The sequence below is a fragment of the Phoenix dactylifera genome, unplaced genomic scaffold, assembly GCF_009389715.1.
Source record: "Phoenix dactylifera cultivar Barhee BC4 unplaced genomic scaffold, palm_55x_up_171113_PBpolish2nd_filt_p 000578F, whole genome shotgun sequence".
NCBI lineage: Eukaryota > Viridiplantae > Streptophyta > Magnoliopsida > Arecales > Arecaceae > Phoenix > Phoenix dactylifera.
In genome coordinates, this window is record NW_024067980.1 from 1 (window position 1) to 20,436 (window position 20,436).

The 20,436-nt window shown below is 38.2% G+C and overlaps 1 protein-coding gene and 1 long non-coding RNA gene across 2 annotated transcripts; one reads left to right on the forward strand and one right to left on the reverse strand.

Moving 5' to 3' along the window:
- The first annotated feature begins 2,639 nt into the window (after nucleotides 1–2,639).
- On the forward strand, nucleotides 2,640–8,859 carry LOC120106608. The gene is made up of 5 exons (XR_005508710.1): nucleotides 2,640–2,727; nucleotides 5,417–5,620; nucleotides 6,813–6,937; nucleotides 7,894–8,621; nucleotides 8,727–8,859. It is a non-coding gene; the product is annotated as an uncharacterized LOC120106608 (long non-coding RNA).
- On the reverse strand, nucleotides 8,762–19,044 carry LOC103699114 (L-ascorbate oxidase-like). The gene is made up of 5 exons (XM_039119582.1): nucleotides 18,711–19,044; nucleotides 18,125–18,217; nucleotides 17,815–18,027; nucleotides 17,292–17,465; nucleotides 8,762–9,832 (listed from the first exon to the last, which is right to left on the reverse strand). The coding sequence occupies exons 1-5, from the start codon at nucleotides 18,996–18,998 to the stop codon at nucleotides 8,879–8,881; spliced, it is 1,722 nt and encodes a 573-aa protein (XP_038975510.1). The 5' UTR covers nucleotides 18,999–19,044; the 3' UTR covers nucleotides 8,762–8,878.
- Nucleotides 19,045–20,436: the final 1,392 nt, after the last annotated feature.

Sequence of the window (20,436 nt, forward strand, 5' to 3'; positions counted from 1 at the left end):
CTTTATGGTTTTGCTCCAATGGTCGACATAAATTTCTTGTTTGTGAATACATGGAGAGAGGAAGCTTGGCAAATATTCTCCGAAGTGAAGGTGCCGCTGAATTGGATTGGTCTAAGAGAGTGGATGCTGTAAAACATATTGCTCATGCTCTATCATACATGCACCATGATTGTGCTCCGCCATTAGTGCACCGAGACATAACAAGCAAAAATATTCTACTTGATTCAGAATACAAGGCTTGTATTTCGGACTTCGGTATTGCTAGACTTCTAAAGCCTGATTCATCAAACTGGAGTATCCTTGCAGGCACACGAGGATATTTGGCCCCAGGTATGCTGCAATTCTATTTTTGTAATGTAAAACAATGGAGATACAAATTTGTTTATATTTTTACATTGTTCGAGATATGTTAAGAGCATCTTTAGGTTTATTTCTATATAAAAAAAGGTAACATATCTATGACCATGGTAACTTATCAATGCATTACACACTTCCATGCTGTCAAAGAAACACAATATTTTCCTCCAAAAGAGTTATTGTTTCTTTCTCGGTCTTTTTAGGATTAGCTAATTACATGTTATTCTCCATGACATTCATGTGACCAAGTTGATATGAAGATTGTTTGTTTAACTTTAATACTATTACATTTTCAATGCTATAATTTGTACTAGACTATGTATAGGTACGTACTATTGATTACTGCTGAGTTGCTTTTGTGTGGGACTGGACACATTGAGAATGGCTTTGAACTTTTTGTATTAAATCAGATACCTGTGTTGCAGTTACAAGGGACTCTAGAGCTAATTAATCGATAAAACTAGCTCTATTAGAAGTGGTTGACATAAAAATTTGATTATATATTTTTTCTTGTCCGTTGCAGAGCTGCATACACAATGAGGGTTTACTGGAGAAATGTGATGTATATAGTTTTGGAGTGTTGCACTTGAGATTGTATGGGAAAGCATCCAGGAGATCTCATCTCTACTTTATCTCTACGATCAGTGAAAAACACCTCTCTGAAAGATATATAGACCCGCGACCTACCACCTCTGACAACTCAAGCTGCAAATGAGTTAGTTGCAATAGTTATGACAGCATTTCAGTGTTTAGATAACAACCCCGATTTCTCGTCCGACGATGCGAAATGTATCTCAACAGCTATCTACCATCGGCTGGGGGCGGCTCAATACATTCTGGGGGCCAAAGGCGATCTTTTTAATAATAATTTTTTTAATAATTTTTTTAATAAATATAAAATACTTAAAACAATATATGAAAATAGATAGCTATCAAGTACACTATTCAACCCATGAATCTAACAAAGATAGACAAGAAGCCTTTTCAATTTAATATAATTCTTGAATGGAAGCACATAAAAGTAATTATTCTAAATGAAGGGCCATGAAACTGATTAAATAAACTGAGATAATGCTTGGCAATATTGTTTACCATGTCAAGCAAGAGCCGAATAGGAAAAGGTCATCCATGGCACTTCATGGTCAAGGTAAAGAAAGAATTTGTCCATAAGAAACCTCTAAGGGCTCGTTTGGTTCGCGGGAAAGAAGGGGGAAAGTGTGGTCAACGGGAAAGTAAGAGAATGCTCTTGTTTGGTTGGAGTTTTCAAAGAGAGAGAAGGGAAAGTAGTATTCCCATGGGAATGTGATCCCACATTTCATGGGAAAGTCTTCCCATGAGAAACATGGGAAAGTACTTTCCCATGAGGGGGAACACTCCATTTTACTTTTTCCCAAAAAGTCCCTTCAGCATTAAAGAAGCATTAAGAGGCATTAAATTATTTTATTAGGGCATAATAGGAATTATATATACTTTCCTAGGAAAGTAGATGCCAACCAACATAGCACCTTGAAAATTGTCACTTTTCCATGGTCAACCAAACATGCCAAAAGTACTTCCTAGGCATCCTCTTCCTAGGAATTTATTTCCCAGAATCATATTCCTAGGAAGAAAATGCTTCCCGCGAACCAAACGAGCCCTAAGAGAAAGTGAGGCGTCATTATGAAAAAATTCACTCCATCAAAGTTAAATAAAAGCCATCCACATGCTCCTCATCCTCCCCTTCGTCCCCCTTCAAGTTGAGTACCCCAAGCAGCAACTGCAACATCACGGCACAGCAGCCATTCAACCCCCTCCCTCCTTTTCCTCTCTCTACCACCCAAGAGGGGAGAAGAAACTGAGAGGAGAAAACTAAAAGAATCTCCACCCTCCAGACGTCCATCTGCCATCCCCGCTATCTTTCTTGCCGGGATGCGCCGCCAGCTGGATCAGGAGGTAATGTGAGGGAAGGAAAACCAAGACCAAAACCAAAAAAGAGAAGGATGAAAGGTAAGAGTGGCTTCAGGCGTCTATCAAGCCAACCAAATCCTCCTCCCCCTCTCTCTCTCTCTCTCTCTCTCTCTCTCTCTCTCGCTCCCCCCCCCCCCCCCCCCCCCCGCCCAAAACCAAAACTATTGTCCCCAACTTCAAATTGCCCCTCTGCAGGCCAAGAACTCTCCACCGATGGAGGGGGGAAGATTCGTAGCCAGCTCCTGATCCCATTTATATGGGGCTTTGCTTCCTTTTGATCAGCCTCCCGGGGCCTTCCATTGGCCCGAGGCCTTAGGCGACCGCCTCAGTCGCCTAAGGCTCGGGCCGGCCCTGACCATCGGGGCACGACCAAACTCCCAACCTTTGGACATGATTAAGTTATATCACCTAATCCATGTCAAGGTACGATAGAAAATAGATATTTTGCCAAAAAAAAGCCATCATTTAATATATAGTTTATCTCCTTTTTTCGATTCACGAGAGTTAGCAGAACTTGATTCTTTATGCAGTAGATTCATATCAACCAACGGATATGATCCCTCCATGCTTTTATTATTGGAAATTGTAAAGTTATCTTGACTGAGTTGTCAAAACAATTAATTTATACTCGAGCATTTATTGATCTGGTCAATCCGGAAAAATTATTGCGTAATATGGCCATGCTTGCAGCCAGTCACAATCGCTAGTTACTGTGATGATAGGCATATTCAAGGAATAAAGCCCATAAAATCAACAGCTGTGATTGGCTGCCTGCGCGCCATGGTGCATGCAGTGTTAATTAATAATATCTCGTTAATCTGGCATAATAGACACCTGCCAAACCATAGGATTTGTGTTTCCTATGGAGCGATGTATACTTGTAAGCAGGCACTCACATTTACCAAGAAAATATTGAGAACTGACATGTTTTTTGTCAGGAATTTCGGGTGGGGGGGGGGGGGGGGGGGGGGGCATTGCAGTGGGCCATTTAGGTTGGACGCTAGTTGTTGTCTCGATGCTCTATTTAAAACTAGAATTATTACTGGATTAGATTTATTTATTAGACGGTATTAGATTGTCGGTTTCTTGGACTTGGACATCACTTCGTCTCCTCAGTTCAATTTGCACTTCATTTTTATTTATCAATAAAATAATATAATAGGTTTCATTAATTTGCTCAAAAATATAATGATATATGTAATGTAGGATTTGAAGTTTGAGATTCAAGTATATCGTCATACGTGACCATAGTAATGGAAAAGCCTCGATATTTGCTAATGAATTGATAGATAAACTTTTTTGTTGAAAGAAAAAAGAGTTTAACAATCTGAGCTTGAAAATTTGCTAAAAAAGAAAATTGAGCTTGCAAAACTAAATAGAAGTTTGGGTTCAAACTAATAACATATTGGTCAATTAAACAAACAAGCCAAGTTTGGATTTCTATATATATAGCTAGGTAGATGGATAGATAGGAAAGATGGATAGTATATTTTATATATGCACGTGTGTGTACAAACCTAAGCAGTTAACTAGTTTACTACTACTTTGACTCATTTATATTTCTTCTCCCCAACCATCCAAGTTAGCCCTTGACCAAGGAAAAGCCAACCATTGTTTAGAAGGTGGCGCTCCTACCATATTTCCTTAATGAAAAATAAAACGAAAAAAAAGGGCAGGTGTAGAAAGAATGTTGTATTATACTCAAGTAATTGCACAAAAACTTTGTAGAAATCATAGTTAATAAAATTACAATGCACCAATTTGTATTAAAATTAGAAAGAATACTAGTAAAAACACAATCCAAGTATTGCAGCTTTATAGGATTCCCTCAAGGCTCAACACACCAGACATTGATATAATTTCTCCTACCCTAACTTGCAAGTCCAAGATAATCTAAGCCCCTAAATTCCCTGGTAATATCAGGTGCTCAACCTAATAACATCTTTTAATGGCCCCCTCACGACATACCCATCTCAAAGTTTCAAATCTTCTTTAGCTACATGCTACTCTAACAAGAAAAAGGTTTTGAAATCAAACTGCCTTGCATGCAAACATTCACAAACAAGTCACCAAACCTCATCAACCTTTTCAAATCCATCTCCCGTGCCACCGCCAGCCGCTAACGATCGACTAAAGAATACAAAACGAAAGGATTAGAAGACAGCCCGACCAGTCTTGGGTGGGCCCACCTACACGGCTGCACCTCTCCCTCTCCGTCCCTATTAATCAAATCACAACCGTTCGATTGGTCGGTCGCTTATATTGCCCCGATCTGATGGCTGACACTTTATGGTCCGCCAGATCTCAAGAACGGTTCAGATTGTTTTGATATCCAGTGGGTTTCTTAGTCATCTGGTAATTTTGCCGAACGATGTTGGGGGCCCACCTTCGACCAAGGCTATTATTTGAAGGGATTGAAAGGGAGGGAGAGGAAGAGTTGAAGAAGATCCGCTGCGGTTTTGGTATCGCTGATTTCTTCTTTTTATGACCATTTTTAATTCTTTTGGTTTTCAATTGAGAAAGTTACATGTTTTTCTCCATTTTTATGTTTTCTGTTTTACAAGTACGTTGTTTTTCTGGAATAATTGAATAAATATGCTGCTCGTTGGGATTTTTGATTCTATGTTTGATGAGAATTGAGGCTCTTGGTTTCTCTCTTGACTATTTGTGAGCAAAGTTCAAGCAACACCTCAGCTTGTCACTTGCACAAAATTAGTCACCCTACCCACTGAATTGATCTTGAAATTTGTTAGGAATTATTCAATATATCACGGACCTAATTTTTATTTTGTCCAAGTTTAAATTAGGGCCCTTAATCAACGACTTTAGTTATCAAAAACAGGGATGGGCGTTTGGTGGAGTCTGAATCATCTTGACACTGAATTCCCCTTAGTTATCAAAAACAGGGATGGGTATTTGGTGGAACGGTGGTTTGTGACACTTCTATGAAGGCATAATCCAGTGGCCACATCTTGTCACTGAATCCCCCTTATTTATTATCCATGTTCTATTCCTTTCATGACCCCAACCCAAATAGACTAGATTATCTTAGATAATTGGAAAAAAATTCCAATATTAAATATCATTAATCTTTTGCGTTGTTTGTTTTCAGAATGAGGAAGCCAGTTGAAATTGTTCTGGTAGAAGGTGGCAGGAGTGAGGAAATACAGAGTTGGGAGCAATCGATATTTGCAAAACAAGAAAGTGCAATATATTCAGTCAAAAGAAAACAGTCTTTGCCAGCTTGATACGGGAACAAATTTATTGGCCTGGTTTGTTTGTGACTACGGGAACAAATTTCTGCATATTCTTCATTGTAGGTCACTATCCAGTCCATCATGTATGCCTCTTCGTATCGAGCATTTGACAACTATATTAAATAAGTTCGTGCTTTAGTTAATAATTTGGATATGCACTTCAAAACTAATATGAAAATTACTCTTAAGCTGTGATCTTTATACTCAGATCTGCTACATGATGACTAATAGTTCTGAACTTTGCATATGGAATGGATAAATCCTTTGCAATTCTTTCTTATCCATAACCAAATTATAATGTACGCAAAACTTCCTTGATATTAAAATTTTCTTCTCTTGAACCATCTTTAATTATCACAACAGTACTAGTTCAATGAATAAATAATTTTGTTTTGAAAGGAAAATGAATAATGCATGTTTTTACAGATATATCATGGGTAAATTAAATACCTTTCTAAGTTTCCTTTGAGAAAAGAGTATCTTTGTAATTGTAATCTGCTATAATCCATTTCTTTATTTTACTAAGAAATAGTTAGCTTAATTAATCTTGGAAGAATAACATTTTTAATTTTTAGGTTGCTTATCTCACATTGGGAAGCAACCCGATATATTTACACTAGCATATTAAATACCTTTCTTTTGTTTTGGGAAAAGAGTATCTTAGTAGTTGTAATCTGCTATAATCCATTTCCTTATTTTATTAAAAAACAGTTAGTTCAATCAATCTGGGAAGAGTAGCACTTCTAATTTTTAGGCTGCTTATCTCACATTGGGCATTAATCCGATATATTTACATTAACAAACTTCTTCCCTTCCTAACCGCATGGTGGATCATAAATAGAAACTTCGAGCAGGAGATGTGCCATACGATTTGCAAGCTTATTATCATGTAAATCATGTGGAATTATCTTTCCAGATATACAGTATGTGGAATTGATGATGATGAATGTTTTCATGCTGCAGGCATGCTTCGTATAAGCTTAGGGTGCTTCATATCCTTCAATAAAGACAATTCATTGAGCCTCCAGTTTTTTTCTAGCTAAAGTCTTGTATATAGCTATGCATTATCATTATTTTAAGAATATGACATACTAATTGTTTCAAATAAAGTCCTTCATGGCTGTAATTCCGCACTTGCATTTTGTGGAAGAAATGGTTCAGCGGGTATAAACTTCTGAAAAGTTAATCTATTAGGAACCTTGACAAATATTCTTGGATATTTTTCTCATTTATGTTTGTCACTACACTTAGAGCTGAGAAGCTGCAAGAAGCTCGCAACTCATGGCATTCTAGATGTTGGGGTTTAAAGGTTGCTATATATCTATTGTCAGTGATGGCTCCATTCATCATCCCTTCACGTTTCATCGAATTATATGGTATGCTGAGAAGTCATCGAGCATGATATTTATGTTACTGAATGTAATTGTATCATTTAATTTAACTGAAACAGTTTATGTAGTTTCTCTAGATCATGGAGGTTTTTTTCCTGTTCTTATTTAATCTACAAAACTGTATTATCATTATGCCAATTTCTTCCACGACAAAACAGTGTGTACGTCTTTTTTTTTTTTTTGCATCACAAATCATAATGTCAGAATGATGCTAAGTTGTTGGATTTTATGCAGAGCTGCTAATGTATAAACTTTACCAAAGATTTCAAATTTTTTGTTTGTCCTTCCACCTTTTGACATTAAGAATCTAATTTACTGAGAATACAACATGTGTAAATTAATAAGATGCGTGTGTGTATGGGTTTTAGTTCTCTATCCACCATGAAGCTAGGAAAAAAAGAACCAAAACAATCATCTAGGGGAAAAAGGGACAGGAGACAACAACTATTTTACCTTTTTCTTTTTGCAGGTGAGGTTGCTCACGTAGGTGCAGGGTAATTTTGTAATTCTTCCATGCGCTTCTTATTTGTGTAAATTCTAATAAAGCAAAATACATTTTCTGCATGCATCCATGTGTAATTTGAATTTGAAATTGCAGTTATAATCTTATTTTATGATAGTTGCATTTATATATTTTATCTGTCTTCTTCAAATTTTCACACTTACCGAATTTTCCATCGAAATTGCTAATGTAGAATTTGAATTCTATCAAAATCATACATCAAGAAGTGATTAAAGAAAATAGTTTTAATCACAATTAATGATAAGTTGTCACTTTTCCAAAAGATGTTCTATTATAGTTACATGCCTTTTATGTATATTATTGACAAGTCGCTTCCTGGAATCCTAGATAATTTAATTTTATGTTTTCGTCTCCCCCCTCTTGTGAAAATTAACTTATCTTGGTCCTTTATTTCCTTTTCTTTTTTCTACCATGGCAGAATTTGAATATCTTAATTTTCTGTCAACTGCCTCCACCAACTGTGAAGTCCTGAAAATTTGTTGCATAGAATGGGAACAAAAGCGGTGGTGGGTGCAGGAACAGGAAGCATCTTGTTGCAATATGTCAAATGCTGAACCCACATAAGATACATCTGTCCAATATGCATAAGTTTGCAGGCCCACAGATACATGCTACACAGTATAGTTAGCTTAGAAAAGGATGATCTGTAGGTAGGTTGTCACTGACATTTGATCTCCTATAGGTTTGTCATGCTTACAGCCATGTATACATTTTTGTGTTAACAAGATGCTGAATGATATTATTTTTATCGTATTTAGCTTGGGATTCAACTTATGATTTTGGACTGGCCAAGGAGCCAACCTTAGCTGATTTTGGACTGGCCGAGGAGCCAACCACCCGAGGTGAATGACTTCGGCCCTAGCCGAGGATCCGACCATCCGAGGTGAGCGACTTTGGCCCCGATCGAGGAGCCCATCAATATGTGTCAACAATGACTGACAATGCTAACAACCGACAGCCCTCGCAGCCTGCCGTCGTGGCAACACCATAATCTGCACCCGATCAGTGCTACATGCTGACCACACAAACTGATTCCACACTATAGCTGTACCACCTGTCGTTACTTGGCTATCAGTGCATGCCACGTTAGTTCAGATAACGACAAATCCGGCTCGCCTATATAAAGGGGGACCTGTGGGACCTCAGGTAAGATATTCATTTCACACAGAGCACTACACTCTCCTGAAATCTTCTTTCTTCTACTCTATTGCCTATCTATTCTAACTTAGGTATTGGTGGGTCCTCCGCTAGAAACTCTCCGGCAAGTAAACTTTTTGCAAGCCATCCATGAAGGAGACCGACGCCCGACGCCACCACCAATCTGGTCAGCTTATCTCCGGCCGACTTTAGGGTTGTCCGAGCTGAACTCCGATTTTGGTCCGAATTCGGCGACAACAAACCCCTTAAGGCTTTATATGTTTGGATTCACCACAGCCCATGATGGCCACGGGTAGCTTCCCAAGCTTGTCCACACCCTCTTCAAACACAACCCCCATGCCCATGAAGAAATGCGGCTCAATGTGACAGTGGAAAGCCCACACACCAGGGTTATCGGCTCGGAACCTCAAAGCCGTCCACCCATAGGGGTGCACTGCCACTGTGTTCTTCATAATTGGGTCCACCAAATTGTACCTCTTTGGATCAGTCTCCGGATCAAACTTCCCCATTCCATAGCCCAACACCCAGAAGGCATGCCCATGTAGATGCCATGGGTGTGTCTCACTGTTGTTCCTCTTCATCGTGTTTGCATTTTGTAAGATCACATCTATCGTCGAATTGAATACCAACCGATGGATCGAAGTGCTTGCTGTTGCATTTCGATTCTTCTGGACATCATAAATATCATAATTCTTGTAGTCATAAGTCTCTGGCGCTGGTTTTTGATCGAAGGCATGAAGCATCCTCTCCTTGAGGGTGATGAGGTATGGTATCTGGGGTAAATTCAACGATACATTATTCACAGCCCACTTAACATAGCCATCGATGCAATTTTGGGTGTTCAGCAATATGATCATGCGGTCGGAAGTCGTCGGAGGAGGCCGGATGTAATCAGGATGCGATCGGGTGGCGATACTTTGATTGAATCTGTACATGGTGTCATTCCAAAGGGGACCGGTTGGCAGGACGGTCGGAGGGAGCCTTCTAGGGTGGTTTGGGTAGTAATTGAGGATGGCAGTGCCAGTGGGAGTGGTCGAATTTCGGCTAACCACATTGACAACAGCCCAATAGTTGCGAGAGGGGTCTTGTTCAGCCTTCAAAAGCACTGAATAGGTCTCACCCGAGTAGATGTTCAGGTTCTTCACCATAAAGGGCTTCACATAGTGACCATCTGCTGCGATAACCGTCAAATTGTGTCCCTGGCATAATCATAACGGCAATATTAGCATTAGTTAAGGGTTAAGTCTACTATAAGTGCTCCTGGTGACATCATGCTTGAATTTTTTCGACCTAGTCATACAACTTCAATATAACAGAGTTCAACACTGTTTGTGCTACAAAATCTTATGACAAAACATAAGTTTTCTTTCACTAATGATCCCTCTGACCATTTCATGGTAGCGAAACAATTCACTATTTTCTCAATAAATCATGCATTCTATTGTTTACCAAGTTCATAAATTTGCATATTGTTTCTTATCAGATGCTGACAAAGTAGGAAAAAGTTAGCTTATAGCGCTTCCATATTTATGTTCAAATAATATAATTGGAATTAAGGGTTTTTTTTTAAAGAAAAGTGTTGATGATATTGTAAGAATATTATAAATTAATATTCTATTAAAGTGTCCCACACACCCTATAATACCCAATTAAAGGATTATGGGTCATTACTAGTCCAATTGTATTTATGGGTAGAAAACCTATTAAAAGAGTCTTTTGGTTTTCTTGCTCGTAAGAGCCTTTTGGTTTTCTTGCTGGTAGAAAACCTATTAAAAGAGTCCTTTGGTCTTCTTGATGGTGGGAGACCTATAAAAGAAATGAGAGACTCTAGGGTTCATACCTACAACATAATTTGTGCCTCTAATCATCGTGAGACACTCTTGAGGAACGTTGTTAGGGTGATCCTTCTCTCTAAAAGCAAGGACAGATTTTAAACAATGGATACAGGTAAGTCTTTATAGTTTTATATTCTGCGTTGATTGTGATTAACATGATAATCCAAGATCTTGATGTATTTTCATATTTGAAAATATAACATTTGGTATCAGAGCCATTGTTGTGGATTATTATGTTTTTCCACTGATATTAAGAATCTGCCATCAAATAAGGTTTGGAGATTATGATGGATTTATGTACTTCATTTCTGTCTACTTAATTTTATAACCTATTATCAAAAATTTGTCCTAGAGCTATATAAATATGCATGCCTTCCACGTGTTTGTCAAATTGACTCATCAACATTTTCTTTGTGGATACAGTTGCTATGGTTGTTGTGCCTGTTATTATTAATACAGTTTGGCTTGGTCTGAATTGTTTTTGGGCTTATAAAAGCAGGGTTTCCGTATACTAAATTTGAATCTTTACATGACCTGATGTAAATTTGACCCAACAGGCTTGGAAATTGGAACATTGTATTTTATGCATAAATGACAAATCCACTGCTTATGCCTACAGTGTTATATTGACAGAAATGAACACTCACTTAGAATGCATCAAATGCTTGTGCTGGCTGAGCAAAGCCTGTGGACATCAGCACCATTTTTTTATCATCTCCCACCTCTAGAGAGTAAATAGGAAAATGAAGATAAACCTGTATGTGGCCGTCCTTGTAACTCCTCCCACTATTTTGATACACTTAGCTGGGAATGCTGATTTATGAGCTTGCTGTTATTAGCTTCCTATGCAGGTCTGCTAATAACCAAGTTGTTAGTTTTTCTATTATGTTTTTCTTTTCTGTTGTGTAAAACATGGGTCTGTCTATATTCTTGGAACATATTGTTCATGTGAAAAAAACACTATAGGCATCTATTCATGAGAAGGAATTATATTACTCATTGCAATATACCATCTTTCAACAAGGTGATGTCTTGATTCATGAACGTAATGGTGTTTCTCCCAAAACATGAAAGAATTAGATCTTGGTTTATAGGCCCTCAAGGTAATTTGTTTCTTGTTTAATCAGCAATGATAAAGACATCTAACTGGTTTGATAGATGATAATATCTGTTTATGTAATTTAAATAATAGTGCATTTGACTTCATCTGACATATAAAAAAAAAAATTGAAAATTATTCTTATTACCTCTAGATTACCTTGTGCCCATTATGTGTTAAATTCTTAACTGTTAATTGAATTTTATTATGGTTGGGCATATATTAATTTGTATCTTAGTCCATTATATGTAAAATTCCATTATTGCTTGATGAATTTTATTTATTGATTGGACATGAATTGTTTGAGGTAATCTATTTGTACTAAAATCATGTGAGAATTTGTTTGCCCAAAGGTACAAAATCTTACCTGATTTTAGATGGCAAATATTTGACATCATAATTATGAATGGATAATATTGGAGGAAACACTTGTATGTTAGGATCCTCCCAAAGGTTGGATCTTAATGATACGATTAGTTCATCCACTAATTTTTAATGTTGGAAGGAACAATTTGTATGTGAAAATTTCCTACCCAAAGGAGGAATTTTGATGATACTACTAGTTCATCCACAGAATTTAAATGCCGGAAGGAACACTTGTATGTTAGGATCCTCCCAAAGGTTGGATTTTAATGATACCCTAGTTCATCCATTATGATTTAAATTCTGATTATTATATTTATGAGTGTCTAATTCAAAGCATTAATGTGATTAAATTGAAATTCTTTGCAGTAAGTGTACCGGTCTCTTTACATTCACAAGCATCATCTGTCCCTATGCTGAATGGGAGTAACTTTTCAGAATAGATGGAGAGGGTCAGATTCACCTTAGGAGTTCTTGATCTAGATTTATCCCTTTTGACCCCAAAACCAGCTGCTCTTACTGAAAATAGTAGCAAAGATGAGAAAGACAATTTCATAGCCTGGGAGAGATCAAATAGGTTGAGCCTCATGTTTTTAAGAATGACCATAGCTGGAAACATCAAACACTCACTCCCTAGTACAGAGGATGCCAAAACCTTTTTGACAAGTGTTGAGGAGAGATTTCGCTCAGCAGATAAGTCTTTAGCGGGGACCTTAATGGCTAGACTTACCACAATGAAATATAATGGGGCTAAGGGAATGCAAGAGCATATCCTTGAGATAACAAATATAGCTGCCAAACTTGAAACTCTAGGAATGAAAGTAGAGGAGTCTTTTATTGTTCAATTCATCCTGAACTCATTGCCACCTCAGTATGGTCCATTCCAGATGCACTACAATTCTATCAAAGATAAATGGAATGTGAATGAGTTGGCTAGTATGGTGGTTCAGGAGGAGATAAGATTAAAACAACAAGGGACTTTTTCTGTAATTTTGTGACTCAAGAAGCTGGAAAGAAAAAGCATCATTATGGGAAAGGAAAGAAACAAGCACCACCAAAGGGAAAAGGACCTGCTAAAGGCAATCAGGTTCAAGGAAAGGATACAAAATGTCATTTCTGTAGGAAGCCTGGACACATGAAAGCTGAGTGTCCAAAGCGTAAGGCTTGGTTCGAAAAGAAGGGTAAGCTTTATGCTTGTGTATGTTTCGAATCAAATCTTGTAAGCATTCCTACTAATACTTGGTGGTTAGATTCGGGTGCTAATGTTCATGTTTCCTTAACAATGCAGGGATTCCTTACAAGCCGTACACCAAATCCAATTGAACGTTTCATCTTTATGGGAAATGAGAATAAGGCAGAAGTTTTGGCCATTGGAACTTTTCGTTTAATTTTAAGTACCGGTCATTGTTTAGACCTTCATGATACTGTTTTTGTGCCTTCTGTAAGGCGTAATTTGATTTCCTTGTCAAGACTTGACATTGACGGCTACTCTTTTTTCTTTCAGAATGGTTGTTTTAGTTTGTTTAAGAATGTTATTCCTATTGGTTCTGGTTTCCTTTCTAATGGCCTTTATCAGCTTTGCCTTGATAATACCTTTGTTAAAAATGTTTACACCCAACACTATGAAGTTTGTATTGGAATGAAAAGGAACATGATTAATGAAAAGTCTTATGACTTGTGGCATAAAAGGTTGGGGCATATCTCCAAAGAAAGGTTACAGAGATTAGTAAAGGAAGGGATTCTTCCGGTTTTGGATTTTACTGATCTCGGTATGTGTGTGGATTGCATTAAAGGAAAGCAAACCAAACATACAAAGAAAAGTGCCACAAGGAGTAGGGAGCTTCTTGAAATAATTCATACAGATATATGTGGACCTTTCTCCACAGAATGTTTTGGGGGAGAAAAGTATTTTATCACCTTCATAGATGATTTTTCACGGTATGGATATATTTATTTGCTACATGAAAAATCTCAAGCCGCTACGGTCCTTGAGATATTTCTCACTGAGGTTGAAAGGCAATTAGATAGAAAGGTGAAAATCATAAGATCAGATCAAGGTGGTGAGTACTATGGTAGATATGATGAATCGGGTCGTAACCCTGGCCCATTCGCCAAACTTCTTGAACAACGTGGCATTGTGGCACAATACACTATGCCTGGTACGCCTCAGCAGAATGGTGTTGCTGAGAGGCGTAATCGGACATTACTGGATATGGTTAGGAGTATGATAAGCAATTCTACCTTACCTAAGTCATTGTGGAGTGAAGCTCTTAAGACTGCTGTGTATATCTTAAACCGTGTCCCTAGTAAGTCAGTTTCAAAAACTCCTTTTGAGTTATGGACTGGAAGGGTACCAAGTTTGAGACATATGCATGTCTGGGGTTGTCCAGCTGAAGCAAGGATTTACAGTCCACATGAAAAGAAATTGGATCCTAGAACTATAAGCGGGTACTTTATTGGTTACCCAGAGAGATCCAAAGGGTATAGGTTTTATTGTCCCAACCATAGTCCGAGAATAGTAGAAACTGGAAATGCCAAATTCCTTGAGCTTAGTGAAGTCAGTGGGAGTAAAGAATTGAGAGATGTAATCATTGAGGAAGTACGGGTTGATGTTCCAATACCCATTTTTTCAGAAAGCATTATTGTTCCGCCTAATGATCATTCTAATGATACTGTGGAACAAGTAAATAATGATCCATCTCATAATGAGAATGCCACTGATGAACAAGCTATGGAGATACCAGAACAGATGATGTTACGCAGATCTCAGAGGGAACGGAGACCTGCTATTTTATCTGATTATGTAATGTATGTCCAGGAACATGAATTTGACATTGGAACAAGTAATGATCCAGTTACGTTTTCACAAATTAAAGGAAGAAGTGATTCTGATAAATGGATTGATGCCATAAAGGAAGAGTTAAAATCCATGGCCCAAAACAAAGTCTGGGATCTTGTTGAATTGCCTGAAGGATGCAAAAGAGTCGGATGTAAATGGGTTTTCAAAAGAAAACATGACTCTAAAGGCAATGTGCAACAATATAAAGCCAGACTTGTGGCGAAAGGTTTTACTCAGAAACAGGGCATTGATTATAAAGAGACTTTTTCTCCAGTATCTAAAAAGGACTCTTTCAGAATCATTATGGCATTGGTGGCTCATTTCGATTTGGAGTTGCACCAAATGGATGTGAAAACGGCCTTTTTGAATGGAAGTTTGGATGAAGAGGTCTACATGGAGCAGCCGGAAGGCTTCTCTGAAGAGGGTAAAGGTCACTTGGTTTGTAAGCTCAATAAGTCAATCTATGGACTTAAACAAGCTTCTCGACAATAGTATCTAAAGTTTCATAATACCATTATTACTTTTGGATTTAAGGAAAACGTCGTTGATCGATGTATATATCTAAAGGTCAGTGGGAGCAAGTTTATTTTTCTAGTCCTGTATGTTGATGACATATTGTTGGGCAGTAGTGATATGGGTTTACTGTATGAAACTAAGAGTTTTCTCTCAAAGAATTTTGAAATGAAAGACATGGGTGAGGCATCTTTCGTGATTGGAATCGAAATCTTTCGAGACCGAAAACGAGGATTGTTGGGATTGTCTCAGAAAAGTTATATAGAAAGAATTCTTGAGAGATTTGGCATGAAAGATTGTTCATCTTTAGATACCCCGATAACGAAAGGTGATAAGTTCAGCATCTCACAATGTCCAAAGACTGATTGGGAGCGGAAGGAGATGGAAAAGATTCCGTATGCATCTGTTGTGGGAAGCTTGATATATGCGCAAACTTGTACGAGGCCAGATATCAGTTTTGCAGTTGGCATGCTTGGACGTTACCAAAGTAATCCAGGAATGTCCCATTGGAAAGCTGCGAAGAGGGTACTGCGCTATTTGCAAGGAACTAAGGATTATTTGCTCACCTTTAGAAGAACTGATAATCTAGAGGTGATCGGATACTTAGACTCTGATTTTGCTGGTTGCTCAGATAGCAGAAAATCCACTTCTGGTTATGTGTTTTTGATGGCAGGTGGAGCTATTTTCTGGAAGAGTATGAAGCAAACTATTACTGCTTCGTCTACAATGGAGGCTGAGTTTGTGGCGTGCTTTGAAGCCACAGTGCATGGTTTATGGCTGAGGAACTTTATCTCAGGACTTGGAGTTGTCGACTCTATAGCCAAGCCGCTGAGAATTTATTGTGATAATTCCTCTGCAGTCTTTTTCTCCAAGAATGACAAGTATTCTAATGGTGCGAAGCATATGGAGCTCAAATACCTTAGTGTCAAGGAGGAAGTACAGAAACAAACAGTGTCCATAGAACACATTGAGACTTCACTTATGGTTGTTGATCCTTTGACGAAAGGATTAACAGGAAAGAAATTTAAAGAACATGTTGACAGTATGGGTCTTATGTATTTATCTATGTTTTGAACATGTTAGTGAGCTCATTAATGTATTAAATGTTTTCTTCAAGACATACATGGATATCCAAGTATAATTGTTTCTGTTTTCTTGTTTTCCACTTATATGTACATTGAATTGTGTGGATGAAAGATGACAAGAAAAATGTCTGAAATAGACATGAATATGAACCCAAGGCATAATGATAGTAGTCTTAAACCCCTATAAAAGATCATGTTAAATGAAGTTGCTAGTGTTGTGGTACATGGAAGGAATTTTGTTGATTGAATAACAAATGACCGCCATGACTCGCATTGGTAGCCAATTTGACATTGATATAATGGAACTCATATGAAGTATATTGGACTAGGAAGGTTTTCTAATGAAAAGCGTGCACGTGTATGATTTTAATGTCATAACCCATAATAGTCGTTTATAAAAAAAAAAAAAATTCAAATTACAAAGAATGTTTTATTTTGTTTTATGGGTGTATGGGTCAAGTGGGAGAATGTAAGAATATTATAAATTAATATTCTATTAAAGTGTCCCACACACCCTATAATACCCAATTAAAGGATTATGGGTCATTACTAGTCCAATTGTATTTATGGGTAGAAAACCTATTAAAAGAGTCTTTTGGTTTTCTTGCTCGTAAGAGCCTTTTGGTTTTCTTGCTGGTAGAAAACCTATTAAAAGAGTCCTTTGGTCTTCTTGATGGTGGGAGACCTATAAAAGAAATGAGAGACTCTAGGGTTCATACCTACAACATAATTTGTGCCTCTAATCATCGTGAGACACTCTTGAGGAACGTTGTTAGGGTGATCCTTCTCTCTAAAAGTAAGGACAGATTTTAAACAATGGATACAGATAAGTCTTTATAGTTTTATATTCCGCGTTGATTGTGATTAACATGATAATCCAAGATCTTGATGTATTTTCATATTTGAAAATATAACAGATATTACCTCAACTTCAAAATTTAGAGCCGAAAGAGAGGTGATGCTTGCAATCCGAAGGCGGTATGTTTTGCCCGGGATAACTGTTAACACATAAGGCGAGCACTCAGGATTGGTTGCATTGCATACCCCGCCTCCTGCGTTGGAGCAGTTGAATTTCCCCCTTCCATTGATCAAAAGTGACTGCAAGATTAAGAAGACCCCACTTAGTGCAACCTTCAGAGGGCTCTAAGAAAGTACTGTTCCATCGTCTGTTGGACGAAAAGTTCTTAGTGAGGGGAAAAAATCCTTTAGGAAAGACAAGTTAAAGATAGAAATCTTAGTACAGGAGGAAGGCTGAAAACCATGGTCTGAAAATTCTACTGGGAGTGAGTATGAATAATCAATTGCATCCGCTTAGAAGCAGTATCATGATTTTTTCTGAATTCTAGAAACATTTTTCCAACACAATGGAAAGTAAAAGTTTCTTATAAAATTAGGATTTCTTTGCTCCAAAAGGGAAGGGGGGAGGGGGACCCAGAAGTTGCCATACCTGAGGCTCTCCAACCCAAGTGAAGTTTTTGGAGCTCAGGCCCACAGCCTGTTCATAGGTGTTCTGGTGCCACCAGTCATTAAGGATGATGCTCCGGTCATAGTCGTAGATGAACGGCTCGACCACACCAGCAGGGGGCAGAACTCGAATAAGACCGTAGAGTCCAGCAGACCTTTGCATCTCATAGTGTGCATGGTACATGTACGTGCCCGACTGGGATTTCAGCGAAAGACTGATGAGTTAATTGCCTTTTAACATTTGTACTGAATTTTAGTTTCTATTGAATTTAGTTTCAACTCCCAAAACTTACTCGATCAACAACAAATCTGTAAGTAAAAGTATCCCTTGGCACAACCGGACACTGTGTCACACCCTCTGTGCCATCAAACCATGGAGTGCCAATCTATAAAACAAAATAATGATTATTATAGCAATAGAAATGTTGGTAATTTCCATTCCTATCTTCAGAGGGCTAGGAGTAGGAGGAAGATCAAGAAATAATAATAACTAATAACTTTTATATTGCTTCTATTTCGAAATGAAATAAAAAGTTAAAAAGTCCGGGTCTTGTTTTCAAAGTATTTGATACAGATAATTCGACTATGTGGTGCTTCCATTGTTAGTTAGGAAATCTAATAACACACACACACACACACACAGAGCAAAGATATATAGGTATGAGAGTGAAGTTGAGAAGAGATTTGGCCCCACCCACAGGGCGATTTCACCAATCCTGTTCCCAACAAAAGGGGAACAAGGGACCAACATATTTATGTCGTCTCTCGCAAGAAAACATATTTATGTTGTCTATGATTCAAAATGAAATAAAGGCAAGAAGTTAGTACAGGTCTGATACCATAAGTTTGCAAACTTGCTTCTAAGTTTTGTATCAGCACCTGCCTAATCCCATGCCAGTGAATGGCTAAGTTCTCAGTGAGCAACGCATTCTTGACATCGATGACCACAGTGTCTCCCTGCTCGGCAATGATGGTTGGGCCAGGTGTTCTCCCATTGATGGTGATTGCCAACTTCTGGAAGCAATCTGGGGACTTGAACTGGTATGCCACCTCCCATTTTTGATAGTGGATTTTAGCTCGAACAGAGCCTGTGGTCGCAGAGATGATGAGGAAAAACAACAGCGGCAGCTTAGCTGCCAACCCAACGCCGTCCGGCCACAAGTCCATCTTCGACCAAGAAACTCTTCCCTCCGGCTCCGAGAAGCGCTCCTGTCACCCCAAAAGTTGGCGGATCTATCGAGGGGGATCTGGAACTACTAAGTGGCAATCTAAGAAGCCATATTAGTTTTTTATAACCTTTTGGTCAGTAGCATTTTGTTAATGAAACGGATTGACCTTGGCCCAGTCTTTCTCTCATTCTCTTAAAAAAAAAAAATCTTGGTCAAATAGAAAGAACAGACGTCGTAGTTGGGGGGTACAAAGAAATTTCTAACGAATGCTTGTCAAATTTCTAAAAAGAAATTTCTTATGGATGGTGATTTCATGGAAAAACATGGTTTACTCGGGTCCACCGCTCAAAAGGCAAGACATTTGTTTTTTTTCATCAAGCACTCTTATTTTTTGGGGGGGTACAATGGGAAGCTAGACCGCAAAAATGAAAGTCCCATACAATCAATTTGTATAACATCATTTGAGAAAATATCGTAATGGAAATCTCAGCTTGCCAGCTAACCCGTAGGAAAATTAGCCTCTCTAAACATATGATTAGCAGTGAAGAAATTCAAAGATGCATATAGATGGAGAATATCAAAAGGAAGAGGACTTGATGGCGCAGGAATCTTTCCCTTGATCTAATTAATGCCAGTACTAGAGTCATCGTCAAGCAGAATACTTTTGAGTCAAACTTGTAGCTCTAAAATTAGAAACAGAAATAGCTGAAAATCGTCTAGTACCAGCAAAGATAAAGTGGCCATAATGATCTCCAATGAGAAACCCGACAGCACCTTGATTACTTTTGAGGGAGCTATCAAAGTTGATCTTTAAAGTTCTAAGGGATAGGGGACCTAATGAACCTATAAAGGAAAGGAAGATGAGCTACTAGAGTTGCAGATGACCCAGCACAAATATTAACCAAACACAGATGTCATCTCTTGTGAGGACCTGTGCGGGCATGTGTTTAGTTCCACATCGTTTATGCCAGAGAGATCTTGAGTACTTATACAGGACTACAAAATCCAAAAAATACCTTCCAGCTCGCTATTTTGGATGAGGTCTTAGGTTGTTACAAATGGTATCAAAGCATACCCGACACATAGCCCATGTGGACTAGGGGACCCTGCAGCACAGGCTCCTTAAGGCTAACGACGGGCCGAACGTGGTGTTTGTGATTAGATTTGAATGGATTTGGGCCTTTAGCGTGACGAGGACGTCACTGCTTAAACAAGAAGATTATGTGAGGATTTGTGCGGGGCATGTGTTTAGTCCCACATCGATTATTTGCCAAAAAGATCTTGGGTACTTATACAGGACTAAGAAATCCAAAAATACCTTTCAGCTAGCCATTTTGAGTGAAAACTTGGGTTGTTATATCCTTTGGACATATGGGTTTAGTTCAAGTAACAACATCTCTCATTTCAATCCTTTATTCGTAAACTCCTAGTTTCAC